Source organism: Epargyreus clarus, unplaced genomic scaffold, assembly GCF_041222505.1.
Source record: "Epargyreus clarus isolate Ecla_fem2 unplaced genomic scaffold, WU_Ecla_fem_2.2 ptg000011l, whole genome shotgun sequence".
NCBI classification, from domain to species: Eukaryota; Metazoa; Arthropoda; class Insecta; order Lepidoptera; family Hesperiidae; genus Epargyreus; species Epargyreus clarus.
In genome coordinates, this window is record NW_027332219.1 from 1,378,397 (window position 1) to 1,403,357 (window position 24,961).

Genomic DNA, 24,961 nt, shown 5'->3' on the forward strand with positions numbered 1-24,961 from the left:
TAAAGATGGCACAATGTATTTATTTTAACATTTAATTCCATTTTTAACGTTACGCCAACAATAATTTTATTAAACGCCGAAATAAATCTTATATACCTACTATATTGTTATATGAAGGCACAATGCTTACATCTTCTGTTAGCAGCAAAATATGCCGCCAATTTTCTTATTAAAACAGTGTATTCTCAAATATCACTTTTTAAATTACCTATATTCCCGTAAAATGGAGAATATACAGTTTTCAAATATACGTGGAAACTATCGGTGCTTGGAACATCAATATCTACAAAGTTAGAAATTTGTAATTACTTACTTACCTTAAGATTCTTGTAAGAATATTGTCCTTGGTAAATAAGTTATAGGTGCAGGAGTTTTAGTTAAAATTTCTACTGACTGTAAACATTCTCGTTATGCAATATTAAGGCAAAATAGTGAAATGTAGTTTATTTGTAGCAGTGTTATATGAACTACGAAATATTACTGTCTATTCAGTTTTTTATTGAAACTTTTGTGAGCATTTTTGGATAGTTGTATAGAGTAGGTATAATTTGATCAAAATGTAATCCAGTAGCGCCTTTAGTGTGATACTTACAGACTCATTACAGAGAATGAACGAGAGGTAAATATAAAAGTGCGATTCCGTCATTTTTAATCACATTTGTATTGAATCAAGTTACAAAATAAAAACCGAATAAATTTTAATTTATGAAGGATAGGTATTACTCAAACCAAAATAAAATCCTCGAGTATATTATTGATTGTTAGATTAGATGTAGGTATAAAAAGTTTCATTTTTAGGAAAACTAAAATAAAACAATATCTTAAATGTTGATCCTTGATTCTTCTTGAAGCTCGATATTTACGATAAGTGATTCTTCAGACTTCGTCATAGTTTCAGTAGTAAGTAGCGTTAAAGGATGGTGATTCCAGAGTTGTGATGGCATGACTGATATGATTGGTAGTGTTGAAATGAAAGAATATTTTGTTGTGTTGACATGTATTTAATGTTAACCATGTAACTACAAGTACCTAATACCAATGAAAGGCTAAGAAATAAGTTCAAACTAAAAATAATAATTGTTACATTATCTTAAAAGTATGTAAAATGCCAGAGTGCAGTTTCGTTTTGTTTTGGTTCTGTTTAGTCCGTTGAACATGGTTTCGTGCTTCTATGCAAGTATTGTGTATCAAAATTGTTCGGTAACCGCTAACATTATGAGTGTGACTTGTTAGATATAATTTGTTAAGACTGCTTGCTGTTCTACTAAATTGGCTCCTAAATAACATCCATGAAGATTATAGTAAAACATTTTGTGCAAACTACCCTCAAGAATTGTTAATATTTTTACTGTAATCTCCAATATTAGACGGCATTCGAGTGTGTAGAAACACATTTGTGTGATCACTAGTTCAATACAATCCATCGAGCTATTATAAAATTATTACATCAACCAAAACAATATTACATACATAATTTATATGTACAACACAAATAAGCTATCACGACATCAATGCCCTAACGCTAAAACATTTATTTATTAATTTTTTATTTCAAAATATTTCTAGAGAAAAAGATATGCATCTATTTACCTGATAACAATGGTTTTTATTCAGCTATTTAAGGGCCTATTTGTTTTAATTTTCAAGTTGCCTATAACACTGTTTACGCTATGACTAATGGAAAAAAGGCATCAGGAAATACGTCTACCCTCTTAGTACATCAAAATTTCATACTCCTGCGGGTAGTTTAGTAGTAAATGGATCCATATCATAAACAGTTATATAGTCAATCTAACACACTTCACGCCATACAAACATCTATACTTACACTTTAAACGAAAGTTTTTATGGTGTTGACATTTACATTCACAATCTAATTCTAAGTTACTTCGAATCCAGTCGAAAACTACACACAAAAATTCTGAGTCCGAGCATCAATAAGTTGTCGTAACTTTTTGATCAGCAAATATTTCAAGTCACATAAAATTGTCTATAATTGCAAGAATAAGTTTTCAGTGTACTACTAATTAGCGGGAACATCACGAGTCGGATTCCTTAGTCTGACCGCCAGAATATTTTAGCATAAGAAATTTTTTTAGAAAAATTTTACGGATCATATTTTTTTCCTCTAATCGAATATAATTGACATTGCAATGACACTTACTACTAGCCTAAAGAGTGCTAAAACTATTTCTTACAATTAGTACTTTTGGTTCTTAAGTTAAAAATGGCCAAACAATTACAAATGATTAGAATTTCTTCTACATTTTTTTATTAAAAAATCACGAAACACATGCATTTGAAAACTGAAACATGCACACTCCAAGCATAGGCCTAATACAATAAAACAAAAAAAAAAAGAAAATAAAAACCAAAATGTCTACCTTAAACCAAGTATCTTTATTTCTTGTACAATTCACAACTGTCGCGTTTCAGTACAACCAATGTATTGAAAATCTCACATACACATCTCGGATAAAATTCAATATACCGTCAAAAGTACGAACGAAACAAGGTTTTTTTACGAAACTAAAACATCTACGTTTATTTCTTTTAAACGTCACCACGAAAACAAAGTCACAAATTAATTACATCTAATTATAAATGGGAAAACGCGGTGCCACCTTCAAATACATACCACATTGTCTGGGTTAGTCTTAAAAAACAGTGAACAAAAAAAGAAAATTTACATCGAACATTTTTGAAAATGACACCGCGACAATGATACACAACTAAATTCTAAAAATTACATAAGTGGGAATAATGCTTACACAGTACCTAAACAGCTAATTTCATAAAACAAAATGCATACGCACTGCACGGAGCTAGTCGCTCCGGATACGAACGAAAAAAAGATAAAAAATAAAAGAAAGAATAATAAAAAAAAAACGAATATAAAAATGGAAATGTTAAATGTGTTATACATGAAAATTTTTGTTACTGTGTCTAATTATATATTAAAAAACTAACTGTTAATGTCTTTATAGGAGTGATCTAGATCACAATAATTGTTAATTATTACTTTAAAGGAATTATTCAACATCGTTGCCATTGTGGAAAATTACACCCGTTGTCAATTATGCGCCATATATGTCAATGGTAACTCTGTAATCGATGTTGCTATGCGTCTAATAATAATTAAATTGGAGTTTATTTTTGAACAATGGCAATCCGAGTCCCCCCCACCCCGCACTCTGCTGGTGTGCCTGTGTGTGTCTGTGTGTTGCCTCCGTCTTGATATGTGTGAGTGTGTGTGCGCCGCAGCATCGCCGTTAGCTAGAAGCAAATACGTTCAAAATGTGAGTTCGCATGTACCGACAGTACCGGTTAGCCGAAAAAATGTGTTTTTGATGTGTTTCGTTTTGTTTATATACACTTTATGTTGTAACTTAACATAGTTAAAATCGGATCTTAAATCAAAATATGTAATTGTCAATAACTTAATAATTTTTAAGTTATTTTAAATGTGTGTATAATGTCAATTGTTTTTAGTGAAGTGAGAAACAAGTATGTTCGCATATAGCAATGCGAATTTGATAACAATATTATCTCATTCCTTCATTATTAAAAAAAGATTAAAATATGGCCAAGTATGTTTTGTATCTTTTTCAATATCTTCAGACAAGGAAATAAATCACATTCAAACATATATAAAACACCCAAAAAAATATTTTTTCAGCTAAACGGCGTATAATGTTGTAAGTATAAATTAATGTCAGTAATTAATAAATATACGTTTAAAACGAGCAGAAACAGAAAATTAATGGCAAGAAACAACAAAACGGTCAGAAAAGAAAAAAAATATAGATTAAAAACGAAAATATAGATAAAAAATAAAAACATTTTTCACTCGTGTATTTGTTGTTTGTGAGAAAAGACATGTAATTAGTGTTTCCTTTACATTAATTAAGTTGTATATTTAATTATTTTAATTTATAAGTATATTTCTTATTTGTCACCGTGATATGTAGTTTGCTACTAAGAAGCTTTAACACTAATACCGTCATACGCACACGTACATACATAATACTACGAAAAGAAATATATAAATTGACTTTTTTATTATTAATACGGACATAAAATATTCTACTATGTTTCAAGGTTGCAGTATATAGTAACATCAGATTATAGAAATGCTTTCACTTCGAAGTAGATAAAATATTCAGATTGATATAATTCTACAGACATTGAAATTGTCAAAGACGTTCTTAAGACAAAATCAATATATTTCAAAACATTATTTCGACGGGTTACGTGTGGCACCGCAGATATCGGAAGGTGGTAGAACCATTTATAGTTCGACTCCGGCGTTACTACAGCCACACCTATGCTGCTGTGTTCCGGTTTGAAGGGTGTGGTACAGGAGACATACTTTTCCGAGGCGTTCCAGCTTAGTCCTCAGTGGCAGCAGGCGATCTGTGGCCGACCTTAGGTAGGAACATCTAATGCTATCTGGGATTGATTACAGATGTCCATGGGTGGTAGTAGCTACTTACCATCAAGTGGACCGGATGCTCGTCTGCCTCTCCTAAGTTATAATAAACATGTAAAGATATTAAATCATTTTCAAAAGTGTTTACGACCTCAAGTCCATAGTAGAACATTTTCGTCCGTCTCGAGACGGGTCAAGTGTAGTACAGTCGTGTACAACAAGTCGTTACGTCACTATCAACTACATTACAAGTCCGCTTAAGTACAAATCTAAATTAAGCTCAGACAAGCTTAAAAAGCAACACGTTTTAACATTTTTAACAGAATAAACGACTTCTGTGCACGACTGTACCCGCAATATCTTTAAATATAGTATAGATTATTTCATTAAAAGTGGGTAGTTCTATGTGTGAACTGGTAATTTTAGTATTACATAGTTTGTATTTGTGTTTATACAGCATCAGCCGCCGTTCGGATATCTTTTCTCTCTCTCTCTCTCTACTCTGTTCAGACAACGTCATTGTTTTTTTAAATTAAGATCGCTTTAGATATTCTGGTATAACTCTTTCTAGTAAAATTGTAATCCAAAAAGGCGTTATGCTGGACTTTCGGCATTGTGCTGGAGTCAGACAAAAATATATTAGTCACCATTTTAGATTAAACACTTTATCGAAATTATTTGTATATATCTTGTATTCGATATGTTAATGTCAATAATTATAATTATTTCCATAGAACAGTGAACACAGTCCAACGAAATAATCCATACAATCTTATTCTAACAGGCTCAACTAGAGAACGGTTCGAAAAATTGACAATTTCGTCCATTTTAATTGTTACGATGTTAGTCACAACGATATGTTGATTAATTCTTCTTATATTACACCTTTATATTCTCAAAAAAAAACTTTTTATTGACAAGTAAATTTTCTGCATATTTTTCTATTTCAAAATGACTTTACAATGACAACTATTATTCTTATCTTAAATTCAATCGAGAAATTTGAGACCATTCAACTAGTGCGATAAATTCACATCCTTAGATTAATAATTAACATATTCCGTATAATAATAATTAATTATGTTTACAATAATAATTATTTTTTTCATATTTTTTATGACACTTGAGTACTTGCTTTACAAAAACTTTTTAGCAAATTATAACGCGTAACTGCTTCCATATATTATGTACAGACGTCCATTTAATTTTCTTTATCTATATATTTATTTATTCATTAATCTAACAATTTTAATAAACTTTGGCTTATTATTTGGCTTAGACGAGAGTAAATTAAAAGGAGATAAGGAAACTTCGATAAAATAAATATTTTTTTGATGTCAAATGCTCTAGTGTCAGATAATAAGAAATGTAATTTAGGAAATGTTCTTGTACAATTTATATAAGAATATAAATATATATATTTCGTTAAAATAACGAAGAAAGGTATATATAATATAATATAAAAGGTCCCATCTATATTTTTGCTTGTTAAAATTTTATTTAAAAATTCTTTGTTCTATGTATATGAACAAATTAAAATATATTTTTTCAAATATTTATTCGCTATATTACACCTATAGCAAAAACAAATATCTTTAAAAAGTTAAAAGCGTAGTTAAAATTCAAAAGATTATTTCACAAGCAAATATAAAGATGTGTATTCTCTATGGTCCCTACTGTAAAACTGCTTAAAATATAGACAATCTTTATTTTTTTAAACGGCTAATTTATATAGATGTCGAGGGTAGTAAAGATTCAGTCCAAAACTTTTAGCAAAAAAAAATTTAATAAAAAAATAAAAAAAAAACAGGAGAGGTTTTAGGAAGGTTTCTTTAAAAAAAATATTTAGTCATTTCTATGTAAGTTTGCATTTCAAGCACCTACAGTGGCAGAATGTTTGATAACCTATGCCTTTTTACAGAATAAAAGTTAGGCCGGTGTCTATTCTACAATACATGTCCGAATGGTTTTCAAAAGTATAATAATAATATTACTATTAACATCAATAAAATACATCGCACCTAATCGTAATTATTTATTTATTTATATATTCATTTGTGCAGAAAACCAGCAATTTAATATTTACCATAACTTTACACTCTACATTAAATTTACAAATATTATCGAGGACAAAATAAAAATCGACAACTATATCATTCAAATCTATCGATAACAAATTAATTTAATCGAAGCTGGTAACATTATTTACTCTTTGGCTTAACCTTTACAATCGACGTTGGCAACACCGACCGACTACGTCAGTGTTGTCGGCCTAAGGGCGATGACAAACTTGCTATTTTTTTTTGCATTAAGCGTTGTCGATAAGTCGCACAAAAATGTAGAATCAAAATATGAAATAGATTGACGTGTATTTCGCAAAAAATATTTGAAACTAAATTGAAAACGAGGATTCTTTAAAAATGTCGAATAATTTGGTTAAAAAAATTAATGATATGATTATGTATGCGACTAATTTGTCAATTTTTATGCGACATATTACCAAAACTTTACAGCAACCCACATACCATCGACCTTATAACCCCAAAACGAAAAACAAAACAAAAAAAACATCACTAACAATACATAATCGTAACAAAACCATTCCGAGTCGACTTAACATTTTGGTCCGTTCGTCGTCCACAAAAACAAAACACAATTTACATACAATACAGTACCGTACAATACAATACAATACAATTCAATACATGTCTTTTATTTAAAACACTTTGCGTTACCCCGGGATTGTAATCCCGCGTTATATTACAAGGGTTGTCACTTCACTATATATTATTGTATCTTATATATACAATTCTCGTATCACAGTGTTAGTTACCGTACTCCTCCGATGCAGCTTTACCGATTTTCACCAAATTTTATATGCATATTCAGTAGGTCTGAGAATCGGCTACTATCTATTTTTCATATCCCTACCTAAGTGATAAGGGTTTTTCACCCTTAACATTTTTACATATATATTACTAGCTGACCCGGCAAACGTTGTGTTGCCATATTAACAAAAAAATGTTAAGGGTGAACAACCCTTATTACTTCGGGGTACGATAAATAGACAGTAGTATATAAAATTTGGTAAAAATCGTAAAGTCGTTTCGGAGGAGTAGAGTAACTAACATTGTGACACGAGAATTTTATATATAACATATGTATATATAAACCGTTCTTACAAGTACATGTCGTTCTATCCCGGGATTGTAATCCCGCGTTATATTACAAGGGTTGTCACTTCACTATATATATTATTACATATATATATATATATGTATATATAAACCGTTCTTACTAGTACATGTCGTGTTCTAGCCCGTTGTTCTGCCCTTGTCGGCTTTGGTTCTGTTCGGGGCTCTGTTTGGATTGCGATTGGCCCTTCCCTTGCCCGATCTGTCTGGACGATGAGAAGCACAGCTTCATCACGAACGGGAATTTCGCGCCTGGAATAGTTTATGATAACATTGAGGGTAGTTTTACTAAAAGTAGATGAAAGGTAGTTTTAATAAAAGATTCTAGATAAAATTAATTATACACAATTCTGTGAAGGGTCACACGGGACAAAGGATGGTCCTTTGTACGATGCGATATGTATTCGATAGTTATGACTTATATGTTCCCAAGTTCTTTATATTCACCATTGAGAGGCTAGTTTTAGCGAGTAGAGGAAACACATTGAATCAATTTTTCTGTTAGGAGGGTAGTTTCAGTTAGTGGCGATTTTTTTTATAAATCATTAACTTTCGCGAGGGTTGTTCCAATATCCGTTTTTGAAAATAACCCAAGAGAACTTGAAATATGTTACTCTTAAGAGTAAGCTAAAATTGAAGGAACTGGTAAGAAAAAATATTTTATTAGTAAGGGTAGTTTGATTTAACGGTGCCTTTGTGATTTGTTAACAAAATATTTACAAGCTTGAGAGATTTCCATAAACTTTTGAAAGATAAGTGAAATTTTCAAACAGAAATGAAGGAGTTGAAGAGAGTAAGTAATACTCTTACTCAAGATTAGAGTGGATCCCATATCATAAAGTTCTACAGCTAGATATTGGACAGTGAAGTGTTGATACTATACCTGGATGTTGTATGGTCGCATGGTTGCACGCCATTATGGCCATCACCGATTGCGAAATGTTCTGGAACTCCATGAGGCCTGACGATGATCTGAAATTAAAGAAAACGGGATAAGTAATTTATAACATTCATAAGAAATATTGTGTTGAATTAGTTTTGAAAATTCCGCCCCTAAACGGGTAAAATAGGGGTGGGAATTTATATATACCAATTCACAGGAAAAAGCTAAAAAATAATGTATTTAATCGTTTTTGGAAATTATGTCCCTAATGTCCTAAAATAGGTGAATGTTACATTTATAATTATTTTATGTTATACTTTACTCGTACGAAGCTACGGGGCAGAAGCCAGAAATAATCGTTTAATAGTTTTTTTAATTTCCACTTTAATGTGTTGCAAGCTACAACCAAAACCCAAAGAAATTGGATCAGTAGTTTTTGAGAAAATCGCGCATACAAACATACGTACATAGTTGTCGAATACGGAACCTGTTTATTTGAAGTCGGTTTAAAACAGGGGTTCAAAGTTTGTTTTACTTTATTTTATACTTGTACCATAATTTACGCGTACAAAGTCTTGTGCAAATGTTAGATATCTATAAAGTTTTACCTTTCGCTCTTAAGCGGGAATTTGGAGATGGTATGCGGGGGCGCTACTCCGTAGTCCTTGAACACCTGCAGCAGCTGCTCGTCCGACACGTCCGGGGGAGTGTTGAAGAAGTGCAACACCTGGGAATTAAGACAAAATATATATAACAAGGTTTGGCAAAGGGAGATTTCCCTGTGAGTCAAGAGATCATACCCGGGGAGAGACCGTGCTCCAACAGTCTTACTTCGGAGCTTGTATATATACAAGTTGTTTAGAAAACTTCGACAGCGTGATTCAGAATACTCAAGGCGCCATCTCTTTACGAGTAGCGAGAAGTCACCACGAAGGCAATAAACAATAAAAAAGTGAAGATAAATAAAATTGCAGAAATAATCAAATTCAATATCAGAAATGAGCAACATAGAAAGATAAACATACTAAAAGTTATAAAAGAGATACAACTACGAAATTTCAACATGTAAAAAATTCAAAAGTGGAAACAAAATTAATCATCAATAGTCGTTAAATGGTCATTGTAAGATTAAGCGGATAAGAAAAATATAAAAATATCGTCAGAAACTCTAATTGACCAATTTACTCGTATATAGAAATTAAAGAATCGTATTAGAGAGAAAAGAATAGTATTTGATGAATAAATAATTACAGAAAAATCACCACAAGACTTTAATTAAAGACTAGAATGATGGAATATAAATGCAATATTTGGGAAAAAGAAGAAAACTAATATTAATATTAATTGAACATGCCAAATATTGGACAGCAATTATAAGACTCCAAAATTTGTTACTTAGGCTTCATTAGAGGAAAGATAAAAAAGCATCAAATTTCATTTAAATCATACATTATCCTACACAAGAGAAAGACCAAAAATACACAAAACAAACCTTCGAAGGCGGTTGTATTCTGTTCTTGTGTATGGAGGCCGGAGTCAGGAAGCGGTTGTTCTTGTTGCCCACATAGTCTTTGAACGACGGGCTCTTGTCCGGCAGGGGGTACGGGTTCATTACCTCGGAGAGGTACGCCTGTTTTGAGAATCTGTGAAGAAGGACAAAGTTTTAAAATTTATTTTGTTGTTACATTTTTATAACAGTTTCGCCATAAAATGTATAAAAAAAAGTGAATATATCTGGTATGGTCTTGATTAATACTCCTAGTTTTATCAAAACCAAATTTGCAGCTCCCATCTATGAAATTCTTTCCTAACAAAGAATAAAATTTGACACAAATGTGATATTTTAGATCAAATATTGCATATGGATATTGGACTCCAACAGTCTCAGTTCGGAGCTTATGTGTGATATGAAAGATGTTGAAAAAACTTCGATAGCGTGTTTCAGAAATACTCGTACCAGTGGCGCCATCTTTTGGCGAGTTGCGAAAAGACGCCACACAATTATAAAGAAAATTTAGGTTTAGAACCATAATTCAAATTCAAATTCAAATCTCATTTATTCAAAATTGATTCACATAGAATACTTTTTGAAAGTCAACAAACTACCACTAATTATCATTGGGTTGTAGAATCATAATCATAATAATCATCATACCGAACATTCTGCTATACCTATCGCAATTCCAGATGTATTGGAGTTTTACAAAAAATGTAATTTCAGGCAAGATATCTAAGGCATAAGTACACCGAGTATTGGAAATTCAGTTTTAAATTTAATATAAATTCTCGTTAAAATAAGTAACGGATTAACAAAGGTAAGCAACTGTGGGAGATTTTTTGAGCAACGTGATGAAGAATGCTCTTGTCTATCCCACGACTGTGACCATTAATAAGCAATATAAAGTAGAGTTCTACTCACGCCAAAGTTAACGTATAGTCGCCAACGGTGACGTTATTCAAGTTCTGGACGCATCTCTCCACCGACACTCCGTCACCCATCTGTACCATTGCGGTGCCCTCTTTGGTTTTCAGGAACTTTATCTGCAATATATTGAAATGTTATTAATATATGTATTTCTTTTATAGAAAAAATAGGAATTTTCGATACTTTATTAATAACTTTTAAAAGGAATTTTGCATACATAAAACATAATCTGAAAAAAAAGTTTTTCTTTTTTAGAAGCTAAAAAAAAATAAGAAAGAAAAATTGTTCTCGCAAAGCGGGAACGTTGAAATGCAAATATTCGAAAGCGATTATAGGTTATTTTAATAACGAAATTATTGAAAATAATGAAAACATATTAAGAGAAGTGATCGAATAATCTAACTTATATAATGTAAAAACAAAACATATAAACCAAAAGACATGAACGTATAAATTTAAATAACAATAAATAAATTAAAAAAATAGGAAAGGTAAAACGTACATAAATATGGATTTAAAGAGGAAAATAACACATAAAAAGATATTAGAAAAGTAAACAAAAATAAGAAAAATAAAAATATACGCGACGAATAGATAACCGCACTTCCTTTGTGAAGTCAGTTAAAAAATAAAGAAACATGACAAAAAAAAAATGATATTATCATATGTGTTTGTTAGAGTGGGCCACTCTAAGAGATATTTATTAAATATATGGTAAAAGAACAAAATATGCAATATAAAAAGGTAAAAGATAAGAAAAGGGACACAGAAACGATGAACAATTTGTGTACAAAAGATCGTGTACTCACCCTAACAACGTTCCCGTAGAGGCAACACAGGTTGAACAGTCTGTCCGCGTTGGCGGTGGCCGGGTCGAGGCCGTACACCATCATGACCGCGCCCTGCTGCGGCGGCCCGCCCTGGAACGGGGGCATGTCCTGTGCCGTCAGTATACACTCACTGTAGACCTTATCCCTAAACCCTATCCCTATTCGAAAAGTGGTATGATGCTACGATGGAAACAAACAAACGAATACAAACAGTACCGCTACCACATGTGTACATGGTGTGAATGCTAATTGACTAATATGAGGAAAACATTTTATCTAACCTATCCCCTATCCTATTCCTATCCTAGGAATTTATCCTATCTGGTTTTCATAACAGATGTCCATGGGCAGCAGTAGCCACTTACTAATATGCTCGTCTGCTACTCCTATATTATAAAAAAGACCTCAGAATTGACAACGCATGTGTTATCGACTTCGGATAGAATTTACAATTTGGAAGGTGGTAGAACTCTTAGTTGTTTGACTCCGGCGGCACCACTGCCACACCTATTTCTACCTCATAACAACAGTGTTATGCGCTGCTATGTTCTGGTTTGAAGGATGTGGTAAAGGAGATATACTTTTCCGAAGCGTTCCAACTTAGTCCTCAGGAGTAGCGGCGAATCTGTGGCCGACTTCAGGTATTTTTATGCTATCTAGTGATTACAGATGCCCATGGGCGGCATTACCTACTTACCATTAGGTGGACTGCATGCTCGTCTGCTACTCCCATATTATTAAAAAAAAATGTGGAGCGACCGCCGAATTGGCAACGCATCTGTGAACGGCTTCAGGTAGAGCCAGCTCTACATGGAGTGCATGGAGTATTATAGTGACACAATCGGCAGTGACCACTTTCCATCAGGTGGAAAAATGACGTAACTAGTGCTAACTAGTATAATGAACTCGTGCGTTTCTAGTTTCTCACATAATTCATATCATGCTATCGATTCATGAATATTTTTCGTATCATTTAAGCCTTAAGCACGCGAGACGAAAAGAGACAGACATACATAATCTCGTGTGACAGGAAATAAGGCGCTTACACTACTACACAGGTACAGAGTGAATTTCTTTAAATGTATTTAAATAGATCAAAATGATATCGACAATTAATTACTTAAGATTTAGTATAATCGTGAAAGGACAATTCGTATAGTCTATTGCAAGGAGTAAATGTTATACCTGGTTTTGTGGAGGCATTGGGGGGTGGTGCATGGGTGGCGGGGGCACGAACCCCTCGCCGCCGTACCCCTCTGGACCGTAACCACGACCGTCGCGCTGTGAGTGAGAAAAAATAATAAACAAATAAATATATAAACTAATGTCGTTGACGTCCGTACTGCAACGCGGTCGAACGATAACTGATGCGCCATGATCGTTTTGTTGCTTTTTAAGTTCTGACACTTCTGACACGATGTCAAGCTTATAATGACTATTTGCAAACTACCTTCGCTTGCGATTAAATGTAAAATTAAAAATTATATTTGTCTGCCAGACCAGATATCGATTTTGGGACCTTGGATAGTCAATCGGCATGATGAACATTTCGTACTGAAAAAGTCATAAAAATTTCAGCAAAGAAATGGTTCAAATCGCGTGTTAATCTTTACATAAAAAAATGAACTTTAAAATGGCGTTTAAACTGCCCTCTTGCTTCTTTCCTATTACTTAGACTGACTAACTGAGACATAAAATCTGTTGTCCCTTTGGATTTTTTTAATAATAAATATTTACAGAAGTAAGTCTTTCGATGGCATCACAGGGTAAACATTAAAGTTATAAAATCCGGTAACTTACCGGATGGTGAGGTGGCGGGGGCCCGTGTCTGTCCTTGAGCATCCCCGGCGGCGGGGGCCCTCCGCTCCCGAACTCCATGTCTGGAAACAGGAAACCTTTTATTAGTTATTTTGAAAACTACCACGGTCGCATAACCGTAGAACCAAGAATCAAGTAGTTAAAGAGAACTTCGATATACTTAAAGAAGACTCTTGTTTAGTCTCGATAACGATTGAATAAAATATTTATTTTGTACGGGTATGGTACGGGTCTACATTCAGAAGTTGTCAGTCACTTTATTTTATCAAAATCTGGATACTACCTAAATTGACTCGCCCTAAATAAACGCCCTTTATACCTACCAAAGTTTTAAATTTGACAATATCTAGTGTGAAGAAATTGTGAAATGCCTATCTTTAGTAGGAAACACATTGGATTGATCATTTATAAATAATTCGCGTAAGTTGGAACAACTCAAATACATGAGGCTGTTCTTCGAACAGAAAAAACCAACAGTAGCGCTATATTACTACTAAAAGACATAAACAGAAGTAGGAAGAGATACCATAAAGTTGCGTCGCTTTTTATGATATAAGATGGGCAGAAGGCCAAAGTATTCCGCAACAAAACTTAGGGAAAGTGAAGTAATCTAGTAATAGTCATCTATTTATAAAGTAGGTCGTATTACTATCACGCGAATAAAAAATCTTGCTATGAAAGGACAAGTTGTTTTTATACTGAAACAGTACATGGATATTTCTAAATCAGAAAACACATAGTTAAATAAACACTTTCCCTTACTTTTGGTCCTTCGACCCGTACTTTATTCTAGCTATTACTAACGAAGTTGTTTAATGAACAATACTGTTAACAATTTCATACTAAAACTACAACAAGTCACTATTATGAAGTATATGCACAAAACTTTACATGTTTCAACACACATTCTGTAAAGAAGTCATGCATAGGAGTTTAAGAGGGTAGGTAGAAAGAAAAGTCTTGATAGTTTGTGTAATGATTTATTGTAATAGTACATGTTGTTGAATACAATGTTGGGTAATATTAAAATAGATTTCTTAAATTACTTGATGTTTTTTTCTAATGGCGGTAGTTTGATATTTTACTTTTTTATTCACAAAACATCAAATAATTTGGTGTATTTTGTATAAACATTTTTCGATGTTCCTTAAAATGTATAATTTAACAAATTAAAATGTTAAATATGTTGTTAATGATAATTATCGATATTTTATATGTGTAGTGTAGTTACATTACACTATGAGAATTTAAATATAAAAATAATCACTGATTAATTGTTTTTGATATGTAAAGCATAGTAAAACAGTTCGAGTACATTATTTTGTATATGTAGAAGTATATTGTATAGAATTAGTTTTTTTAATATCTACGCAAATACATGGTAACACACAACACACTATTACATGGCAACATTGACGTTAAAACGATAGACACATGCTAAAGTAAACTAAATTTAAGAAGAAGAGCTTAATACAACAACTTAATTAATATTAATTATTACACAAAACTCGTTAATTACCTCGGTTAACCAGTTTTACTAGTAAACTTCGTTAATACGGTATCGAATCTCAAAGTATTATATTGAGTTTTACATTTACTACTACACAAAACCGTTAATTAAAACAGTTACCTCGGTTAACTAGTTTTACCAGTAAACTTCGTTAATACCACGGTATCGAACCTTAAAGTATAATATTGAATTTACAGGAAGAAAATACAGACCCTAATCAGATAACTTTTGTTATTTATCTAAATGTTAATTTAAGTTACCACAAAGTGACTTGCTGTGGGAGTTACCATTAGTTTTCATGGGTACATATTACAGTACAATACAATATTATTACGTATTATTTAAATTAGAATGTGTGCTAGGTATTTCGTTATATTATTAAATACCAGACACATTCACCGTTGCAATGTCACTCTTTGTAGATCTTTGGACTTAAATAATAGATGCGCCATACAACCTACTTAATAAATTTTGTAACTCGTGTAGTTTCGTTGCTGTTACTCCCACTGCAACCTCTATTAGACATTCTGTTTCAACTTGCTAGAAATCTTGCTAAGAACTCTAGTAGCTCTGCAATATCTTTGGCAATGTTCTCTGGTTGCAATATTATGTGTTTTGCTTTTAAATTTTGACTATTAGATCTAATCGACTTAACTAATGTAGCCCGTTAGACATCAATACGGTATGTCATCTGCGATGGTAAAAACCAATACTGTCTATGTACATCTGTGACCGACTCTATATAGAATAGGTTCGACCCGAAGCCGATCACAGATGTATTGCCAATCCTGAGCATTAAGATGGTAGCCGTAATATGTTTTTCATTTACGAGCCTACAAACTGAGCCAAAAATGAGTAAAATTATGAAGTTACAATTATATATGGCGTATCTACAAATTAAGACCAAGATCGCAGTAGTACCCACCATTTTGCGCTTCGCACGCGTGTTGACCGCACGTGTCGTCGCCGCACGTCCTCGCCGCTTGCACGACGCTTGACGGATCTGCCGATCAGTCGATCGATGAGTCTGGTCCTTCCATCGCATTCACTCACAGTTTCGGTTGTGTGCGTGTGTGCGTGATGTAACTTTTGCGGGTACTTTTTAAAACGTATGCCGTTTAAATTCGTTCAATTCTATATTCCCCCACACTCCTGTTTTGATGTTTCGGTCTGATGAGTCTGTATTTTTGTGTATTTTTATGTATTCCTGTTTCAAATTGCACTAATATTCATGAGCGTGTCTCGATGTGATGATTTTTAGCTCATAAATACAGCGGTTTAAGTTATCTGTGATAGAATGTCTATGAGTTTGTATTCTTTGAGATGAGTCTTCATAACTTCACTGAAATGTATATTAATAGATGAACTTGTATTGTTGCTTTTTGAATCCAGTTTATTGGATTTTATTGTATATATCGGTTTAATGGCTTTCACGAAATTCGTACAAAGTTAACGATAAAAACAAGTCATTCATTTTAGTTACTCTGCCAAAAGCCTATTTATGCACTTATTTTCAATCACATCCCACCACAAACATTTTATTAATCCGAATTGATAAATAATTCAACACGCGTCCATTAAACGAATAATGCCCGTAATACACAGCGCCACATTAAACGTAGGTACATTCATATATAAATTCAGATATAAACTATAGATGTGTTACTAGCGGGAAAAGCTTGAAACATACAAAATACACCAATTGGTGCACATCGACTCCAGTCGCTCTCGCGCGGCTTAGTGACTGACACATATGTCACTGTATACGTTAAACGTCATTATTTTGGTCTTCTAAGCATCAAAATGCTTCTTGTGCAATGTGTAAACGTACAAAAAATTGCAATAATATAACAAGCTTCATGGAATCACATATAAGTAAATGAGGAGAAATGTTTATTTTTCGTGTTTGGTCCGCCATGATTACGTAACTGACAAAAAGAAACAACGTATTCCTTCCACAAGTATGACAGGGACGCAAATTTTACGTCGATATTTACGTATAAATGAAACTTGAAAAGGAATGTCCAACACTAGTTGCCTTTGTATCATATTGTTGCAATAGCTTTGTCCCTTATACAATATTTGTCTATGTAGTTATATGTAAGTAAAATGAAAAATGTGCATGTGTGTCAGTGCGGTCGCGGTTTGTTCACTTTTTTATGTTATTTAGTGGGCAGGTTACGTATCTTTAGTTTTAAATATCATTGTAGATACATTAAAAACCTTTCAGCCATGGTCCAGCCATCTGCCTATAACACAATTATACGTATAATTTAATTGTGCCGTGTATATCGGCGCGGCTGAAATTTAATTTAAAACTGAACGACGCATTTCAAACTAAAAGCCTCCTGAGTAAATTAATGCACGGCCGTTTATATCGGTAATGTGTTTATTGAACGTTTTATAACCAGAAGTGGGACAGTATGGTGGTCTTTCGAAATTTGTACCGATGTAGAGATATGATCCATTACTGGACATGGATAAGACCCAGTTTATATGAACAATAAACGTGTCGTGTCAGACAGAATCATATTTTGCTATATAATATTTTGACAGGCCCGGCCCCTGTCTGCGCAGTGTTGATACGGTATTGTGGCTGCGACGAGGATACGGCGCAGCATACACTGGAGGAGTGCCCAGCGTGGGCCGATCAGCGTCGTGTGCTCGTCGTTGCAGTGGGGCCGGACCTCTCTCTCCCCGCCGTAGTAAAAGCTATGGTCGGGAGCGACAGGTCCTGGAAAGCTGTAAAATCCTTCTGCGAGGAAGTCATCTCGCAGAAGGAGGCTGCGGAGAGGGAGAGGGGGAGAGAGAGAAACTCAGACCTCCCTATCCTCAGCCGGAAAACCGGGCGTAGGAGAAGGGTTCCCCACGCCCATCTCCTACCCCCATAACGGAGGCATGGCGTAGGACACGGGGGCGTCATAAATAGGCCTCGAGGTGGCGCGCGCGGTGTTCCCATGCGCACCTCAAAGATGAGCGGATGGAGTAAACTCCAACTCCATCCTAAACGGGGGCGCGCAATGCTGTGGGCAAACGCCGCCGGGACCGCGGAGGAATGCTATAGCGTACCCGCAGTCCCGGCAATGGGAGTCTAGAGGAACACCGTCTAGAGGTTTTAGCCGGTAAGAGTCCAGCATATCCTCTCAGCTGCCCCAGCGGCAGAGAGGAACCCATGAGGGTTTCCCCATGGTACATATAAATACGTTCGGACACATCCTATTGAACGATATGATTTGTTTTGCGGTCCGTGTATGAGACGTGACGTGTTTGTAAATATCTATGTACCATTTGGTGGAACTATTATATCTACAGACACTGAACGTATCAGACACGGGCCGCGACAATAGGTCTATGACCATGATGACATTTTGTCGTCACTTCATCATTTCATCACAAATCAGCACCATCGATGACGAAAAAACAGAATTCGAATCCCCGCGCCAATCAGTTTCATTCGGCGCGATTTTAAGGGGAGCTCATTTAACATCTTTTTGTACTGTCATGACACAGAAGTTTATCAATAAAATAGAAGTTTGTTCTTCCCGAGGTATTCTCCAAAGTTATTTTAATTTCTTTCGGCTTTTACGCGACTTATTTAACAAGATTAATTAGCTTTTGTGAATCTCAGCTTTATAATTTGAAGTCTATCGGATATTGAAGAAAAAGTGCTCATCTTGCACTTTTCAAAAACTTTAAAACTTCCTAGAGGAACGCGCTCGAACAATATATTTCCCGAGTCGAGACAATGTCGTTAAAAGTTGGCCCCGACAACATTTTAATTACACTGGCACTATCGAGTTTCAATAGGGATTTTAATATCTTGTTTGCTGTAAACTACGATTTATGATATTTTTTTGGTCTACGATTTATGATATATTTTAAATTTTTCTCTTAAAATTGAAAAGCCAATGAGGATAATTCACCTAATGGTAAGTGGTCACTGTCGCCCCGTGCACATTTATAATCAATTCCAATGTTTAAGACCTACCTGAAACCGGCCTTATGCCTGAGGACTAAGTTCTCAGTTAACACATCGTAAATTCTCCCTTATCACCTATCAAACCAGAAAAACAGCAGCGCTTAACAATGCTGTTATATTACAAGTTTTTGATATATTATGTTTTCTTCTAGTATTCCCTAGTAAAGTGTTTGAAGACCCGCGTAGCGGAGCGGTCGCCGTACCGATCTGACGCGCAAAAGGGTTCCTGGTTCGATCCCCGACCAGACATATATCTTAATGATAAATTTAGATTTCTATTCTGTGTCTAGGTATTTATGTGTATGTGTTCATGAAACTCACGACAGGGAGTGTGTCTGTGAGTGTAGAAAGCGTCTAGCAGGATACCGACAAGTAAATGATAGTACGTAACATATATCTGATAAAAAACACCGAACTCTAAACTTAAAAATCTTTAAGATATTTACTATATGGTAATCTAGCTTTCATTCTCACACGATGTTTTTACAGTTACAAAACGAGACGAGACAAAACAATTCAAGTAAGTCACGCGTGTTAAAATATATAAACTTGCTTTTAACAAAAAAAACTAAGTGAGAATACTTCTTACCCACGCGACATGGTTATAAAGGGTTTATTCAACTTTTTGACCTTACGTTTACAAGCGAAATGGCAGCGATTGTTAGCCGGGGTCAAATGCGTGTTAGGTATTGCATAGGATGGAGTTAGCATGCCTTTGTATAAGTCTGTCCTAAGAGTCATAGGTTATTGGGGATAAAAATGCTATGGTAAGCCCGTAACCTTCAAGAAAGTTCTCAAAAGGTATGTGAAATCTACAAATTTGGACTTGGCCAGCGCGGTTGTCTATGCCTAATCCGTTTTAATCTGAGAGGAGACTCGTGCCCAGCATTGGGATAGTAAAAGCTTAATGATGATAGCAAATTTTCTCCATTTACCAAGGATTGACAGGTAGAGAATGCCATCAGGCATTAAGTTTGCCCTTTTGTACTTTAACTTTGTGTTGTGTTACAATAAATAATAAAATAATATATAAATAAATAAAATAAATAAATAAATAAATAGACTTCAAACCAGTCACCAGTTCACACTGCTGTTATTAGGAAGAAATAGGTGTAGCAGTGGTGTCTACGGAGTCAAATCACGTATCAATCACTACTACAGACGTACAGACTGAGATTTAATATAGAACATTTTTTTTTTATAGAAGCGCCATTAAACTTTATCGTCGTAATAAAAAAAAAAAAACAAAACTGCATCAACATATTTCACGCAAATGCAATTATGTCGGACATGGTGTATTCGTGTTGTTGAAACTATACGGTCGTAAGTCGTAAGTTACAATTTAATTATTACACGCAGACGGTCGCCGTATCGTACGTTTTTTAGAGATTTCCCTCCACGTATTGCCATGATGATAAGCAGTGATAACGAAATGGTTAAGAAACTCGGTCTCTCGAACGAAGGATCCAAGATTCACATCCCAGGCACGTTCCTCTGATTTTTTAAAGTGATGTGCGTATTAGAAATTAATTATCACTTGCTTAAAACGGTGAAGGAAAATATAGTGAGGAAACCTTGCACACCTGAGAGATTTAATATTAAAAAAAATATCGAAAGGTATGTGAAGTCTACCAATACGTATTTGGCCAGCGCGGTGGACTATGACCTAATCCTTCTCACTCTGAGAGGAGACCCGTGCCCAGCAGTGGGACAGTAATGGGTTGATGATGATTGCGATGATATATATATCGTTGTTTTTGCGTTACAATGCAGATTTGTTCAATGTATGTTTCATCGCGATACGTGCAGTGGAACGCAGGTAGGTCGTTAGTGAAGGTGATTTTGCGATAAAAATGTATGGACGTCGGTACTAACGGTCGAGTTTCGTCCAACAGACGATCTTAATACAAATTCAACCTATTTGTAAACTACGTTAGACTATGTACTAGACGTAAATATGTAATCCGTGACCTTAAAAGAAAACGCACGTTGATATCGCAAGTTGAAATGAAGACGGTTTTATTGTGCGAGAAAAAAATGTTTTTTTTTAATATTCAAGTGGTTTTATTTTTAATAATAATTATTGTTTATTAGTTTTTTTTATCCGAATGTATGTTTGTATACCTCAGTTTTAGCATGACCTAGGTACAGCTCAAAAGGAAAAATGGATTTTAACGTACGAGGTGTAGCTGGCTTCGTCTAAATTGTCAGATTGACATAGGCTACATTTCTTTCATTTAAATTTAATTACATTTAAGCAGTGGGTTTTTTGTTTTTATAACCATCGACTACGACACTTACACACTGAAAAATCAACAACAACATTCCGTTAACCAGAGACAAAATTCCAAAGACGATTAAGCCTCACAAATATTTACCCACGAATTCCTTACCATCTACAAAGCTCGCACGCTCGAGCTTTGATCATTCACCGGGTCGCGAGCAATTAATATCAATCCATTCGTTCAACTTCAAAGAGAGATATCGCTGTACAAGTTTAGTTTACACGCAACTGTGACACGTGGAAATTATTATTGTAAACGAGAAACTTTAACGTAACTGTTGATATGTTACAGAAATTGTTAAGATATGACTTTCGATGTAACTGTCTCTACTTCCGTAGGTTAAAGACTGACGTTTCAGCCCGAGCTTTCTATTTCATGAAAATATCGCTATCTTTTTATCAAAAATACATATAATGCGATCATCTTGGTCCTCAGGAGAGGCAACGGACCTGTGATCGACTTCTAGTAGAACATCTACATATATACGGAGTTGTTTACAGATGTTCATGGATGGCTGTGATCACTTACCATCAAGTGGATTGCATGCTCGTTCGCTACTTCAATCTTTCAAAAATCTTTGCTTGCCTATGCTACCGACAAACACACAAACACACAAAATAAAAACACCACTCCATAGAAGCTATCATAATATTAGTCATAATTTAAACACTACCTTCAGTGTTTTCATTCATACCCGTAAAATAAATACCAGTAAAATAACACTAAGGGACGCAACCTACTAACGTAATAAAAAGCGGCGTCCGAAAATCCAATTTGTCCAGTTTTATCCTCCATTGACGGCCGGCCCCATAAATAAGAATTGAATATAAAGAGCGTCGAATATGGGCGACACGGGAGCGAGAAGTGTACGCGTAAAAACCGCAAAAAAAAAGCAAAAAAAAAAACAAAATGAAAGCGACCATCATATTTTCACGCGAGTGACCGAAGCACCAAAGGCCGCTAAATTTTAAAACGCGACCCGCCGGCATTTTCAACGACATGGCAATACCTTTGCAACGGGCGATGAATTATTTAGATGCGGCAACACTCTACGCGGGTAAGAGGCGGAACTGGCGGGCGACTTGCCATTTCACGGTCGACTCTCGAGGAGAGCGGACGTGGATTTGATTTATTTATAAATGCACATAAATGCAAAGGAATTTTAGATGCGAATGTATTTTTATTTTAACATGTATTTTGTTGGTGTTGTTTATTTCTTTATATAGTACTAGACGTAGCAAAATAACATGTAGTCCACCTGATGGTCAGTGGCAGCTGTAGAATTAAAATTCTACCTTATTGATTCATTGAAATTTAATTATAGACAGAAGTTGTCAAACTTCCATCCTTGATAGGCAGTGTTGGATAGAATAAGGTAACGTGAGTAATGGTGTCTCCGTTACACCCTTCAAACATGATCAAAGCAGAGATTGACACTTCTATTATATTCTATTATAAGAAATACGTGTGACCGATGTCACCGGCATGTATGACATGTGTCACCGGAGTCGAACCATCTAGGACTTGCAAACAATATAAAAATGTTAGAAAACGCTCCGAAAGTACCTACTTACATTGTCTCCTTTTAGATACAACAAAACAAAATAAATTCGTATGACAGCATTAAGTAATATTTAATTGAACACTTTCATTAACCATTCTGAATGCCACCGCAAACAACCATTACAGTATAACGGTGTCACAGAGAGGTGGCCACTCATGAATAATTGCCCCCCGAAGGGCTTCCGATCCATAAAATTAGAATTTTTATTAAAGCGCGGAATTAAAAGCATTTTTAGGTTTTTCGAGTCTCTCGCGGATTTTTCATGCATAAAATATATCCTAGTTCGCGCCGCGTCGTATGAAAATCGCAAATGTAGCGACGATGGGATTTAAAAAAAAAAACAGGAAATCATTCAATTGGTGCATGGTAGAATATGCTTTAGACATTTTCAAGTTGAGGAGAACCATGTGGAAAAGAAGAATATAGTTGGGAGAGTCCTACGCCCAGAAGTAACCTAAAAAGGTTTTGCAACAATGTGAGGGTTACGCATAGAAATCTATCTATGTCATATTAGCTAAAGCTTAACGTGGTGTTTCATTTCGAGTTTGAGAATAGTTTGAGCACCGATGAACATGAAGTCTAAGTGATGGAAAGTGGCCACTAGTACTATGGACGTCTATAATCAACCTCAGATAAGTTAGGTTAGGTTAGGTAGAAAAAAAAAAGAAAAAGGTAGGATAGGTAGAGGTTTTTCATACATGTGCTGTTGCCACCAAAAGTATCTATTCACAACCTTCAAACCAGAACTCATCTCCATTACCACTGCTGTTATACAGGAATAGGTATAGCTACGACACCTTAAGTCGAATCCGGAAAACTTTTAGTAACTTCTGCGCCAAACAGAGAATTCAATATATATAAGTAACATATATGTATTTCATTTAAATATTACTAAAGTATTGATTAAAAAAATGTTTCTATACCAACGAGCAAGTTCAGTCGGGCGATTAAAATTCAAAATGGCGAAAGTTCCTGTGGCGCTATACTTGAGATGCGCATACTAAATGATTAATTAAATCTCACAAGACATTGGTAACATCTGCCGAGTTCCTTACGGTCTCGCGTCGCTGTGCAGAAATGGAAATTCTGAATTCGTTATATTCTCAGATCATTTTTACAAGGTTTTTATTAACTTTGTATATTGTTAGTATTGTATAGTCCGCGCCAAACTGCTAGTCCGCTCTGAAGTTGTTACGAGCAGGTGTAGTCATACAATTTGCTATGGCAACGCGATTCATTTCTATATTCAGAGCGGACTGGCAGTTTTACGCGGACTATAATATGTATGGGTTATCAAATCTTGTAGCTAAAATTTAGACTAACTATCACATAACTGAAATTTGAAACTAAATGTGACCTTGCTGGTGCAGACTGCAGATTTCTTAAAAACAAATTTCAACGTATACCTACCTTAAGCCACCCATTTAGAGATCAGTAGAGGTAATAATTGGCGAAAAAAACATACGTCGGTAATCGTTAAAGTAATCACAATATATTTACAGTACCAATCTGGGTTCATAATCTAGGCGGGATATAGCTATGTTAAGTGTAGAATTGCACATTATTTTAGGGCCTGGGTGGTTAGCTTGTTATCTATGACACTCATGACAGAAAACAATTTATAAAGGAGTTTATAGACACTAATATCGAATTGAATTTATTCAAAATCATCTTAATTTAAATCGGTTCATCACCAGATTCATCACCAAGCCCTACAACTAAGGACAGATCTCCATTAAAAATTAAAAGGGATTAATTAAGCCATTATCCACCTCAACGGCTAATTGCGTATCAAAAACTAGCAATAACAATCTACAAAGGTTGAACAAAATTAAAAGCGGTCTTCAAAAATAACAAAAATATTAAAGTAACACACGAGTATGACCGTAGCGAGAGGGACAATTTTGAAGGAATTTCTTAATAAATGTCGGTTATTAACGTCGGAGATCCGACGAGCAATGAGAGGGAACGAACATAGAGGACAAAGGATACAACTTTTATATTTTATTGTTACATATATTGTGACATTATTAATGATAAC

General features: G+C 34.6%; 1 protein-coding gene across 4 annotated transcripts in view; it reads right to left on the reverse strand.

Annotated features, from left to right (window-relative positions):
• Nucleotides 1–980: 980 nt before the first annotated feature.
• sm (heterogeneous nuclear ribonucleoprotein L) overlaps nucleotides 981–24,961 on the reverse strand; it is a 474,381-nt gene continuing 450,400 nt past the window's right edge. Inside the window, exons 7-16 of one of the 4 annotated variants that reach the window (XM_073077712.1) lie at nucleotides 16,018–16,095; nucleotides 13,565–13,644; nucleotides 12,950–13,045; nucleotides 11,744–11,854; nucleotides 10,929–11,050; nucleotides 10,002–10,152; nucleotides 9,118–9,236; nucleotides 8,510–8,598; nucleotides 7,731–7,878; nucleotides 981–3,276 (exon numbers count right to left, since the gene is read on the reverse strand). In XM_073077712.1, coding sequence (XP_072933813.1) covers nucleotides 3,273–3,276; nucleotides 7,731–7,878; nucleotides 8,510–8,598; nucleotides 9,118–9,236; nucleotides 10,002–10,152; nucleotides 10,929–11,050; nucleotides 11,744–11,854; nucleotides 12,950–13,045; nucleotides 13,565–13,644; nucleotides 16,018–16,095 — 998 coding nt within the window. In that variant the 3' untranslated portion in view covers nucleotides 981–3,272. Of the gene's footprint in view, nucleotides 3,277–7,730; nucleotides 7,879–8,509; nucleotides 8,599–9,117; nucleotides 9,237–10,001; nucleotides 10,153–10,928; nucleotides 11,051–11,743; nucleotides 11,873–12,949; nucleotides 13,046–13,564; nucleotides 13,660–16,017; nucleotides 16,096–24,961 lie in introns of all 4 variants that reach the window. The other 3 variants (XM_073077709.1, XM_073077714.1, XM_073077713.1) reach the window with 3 other exon arrangements.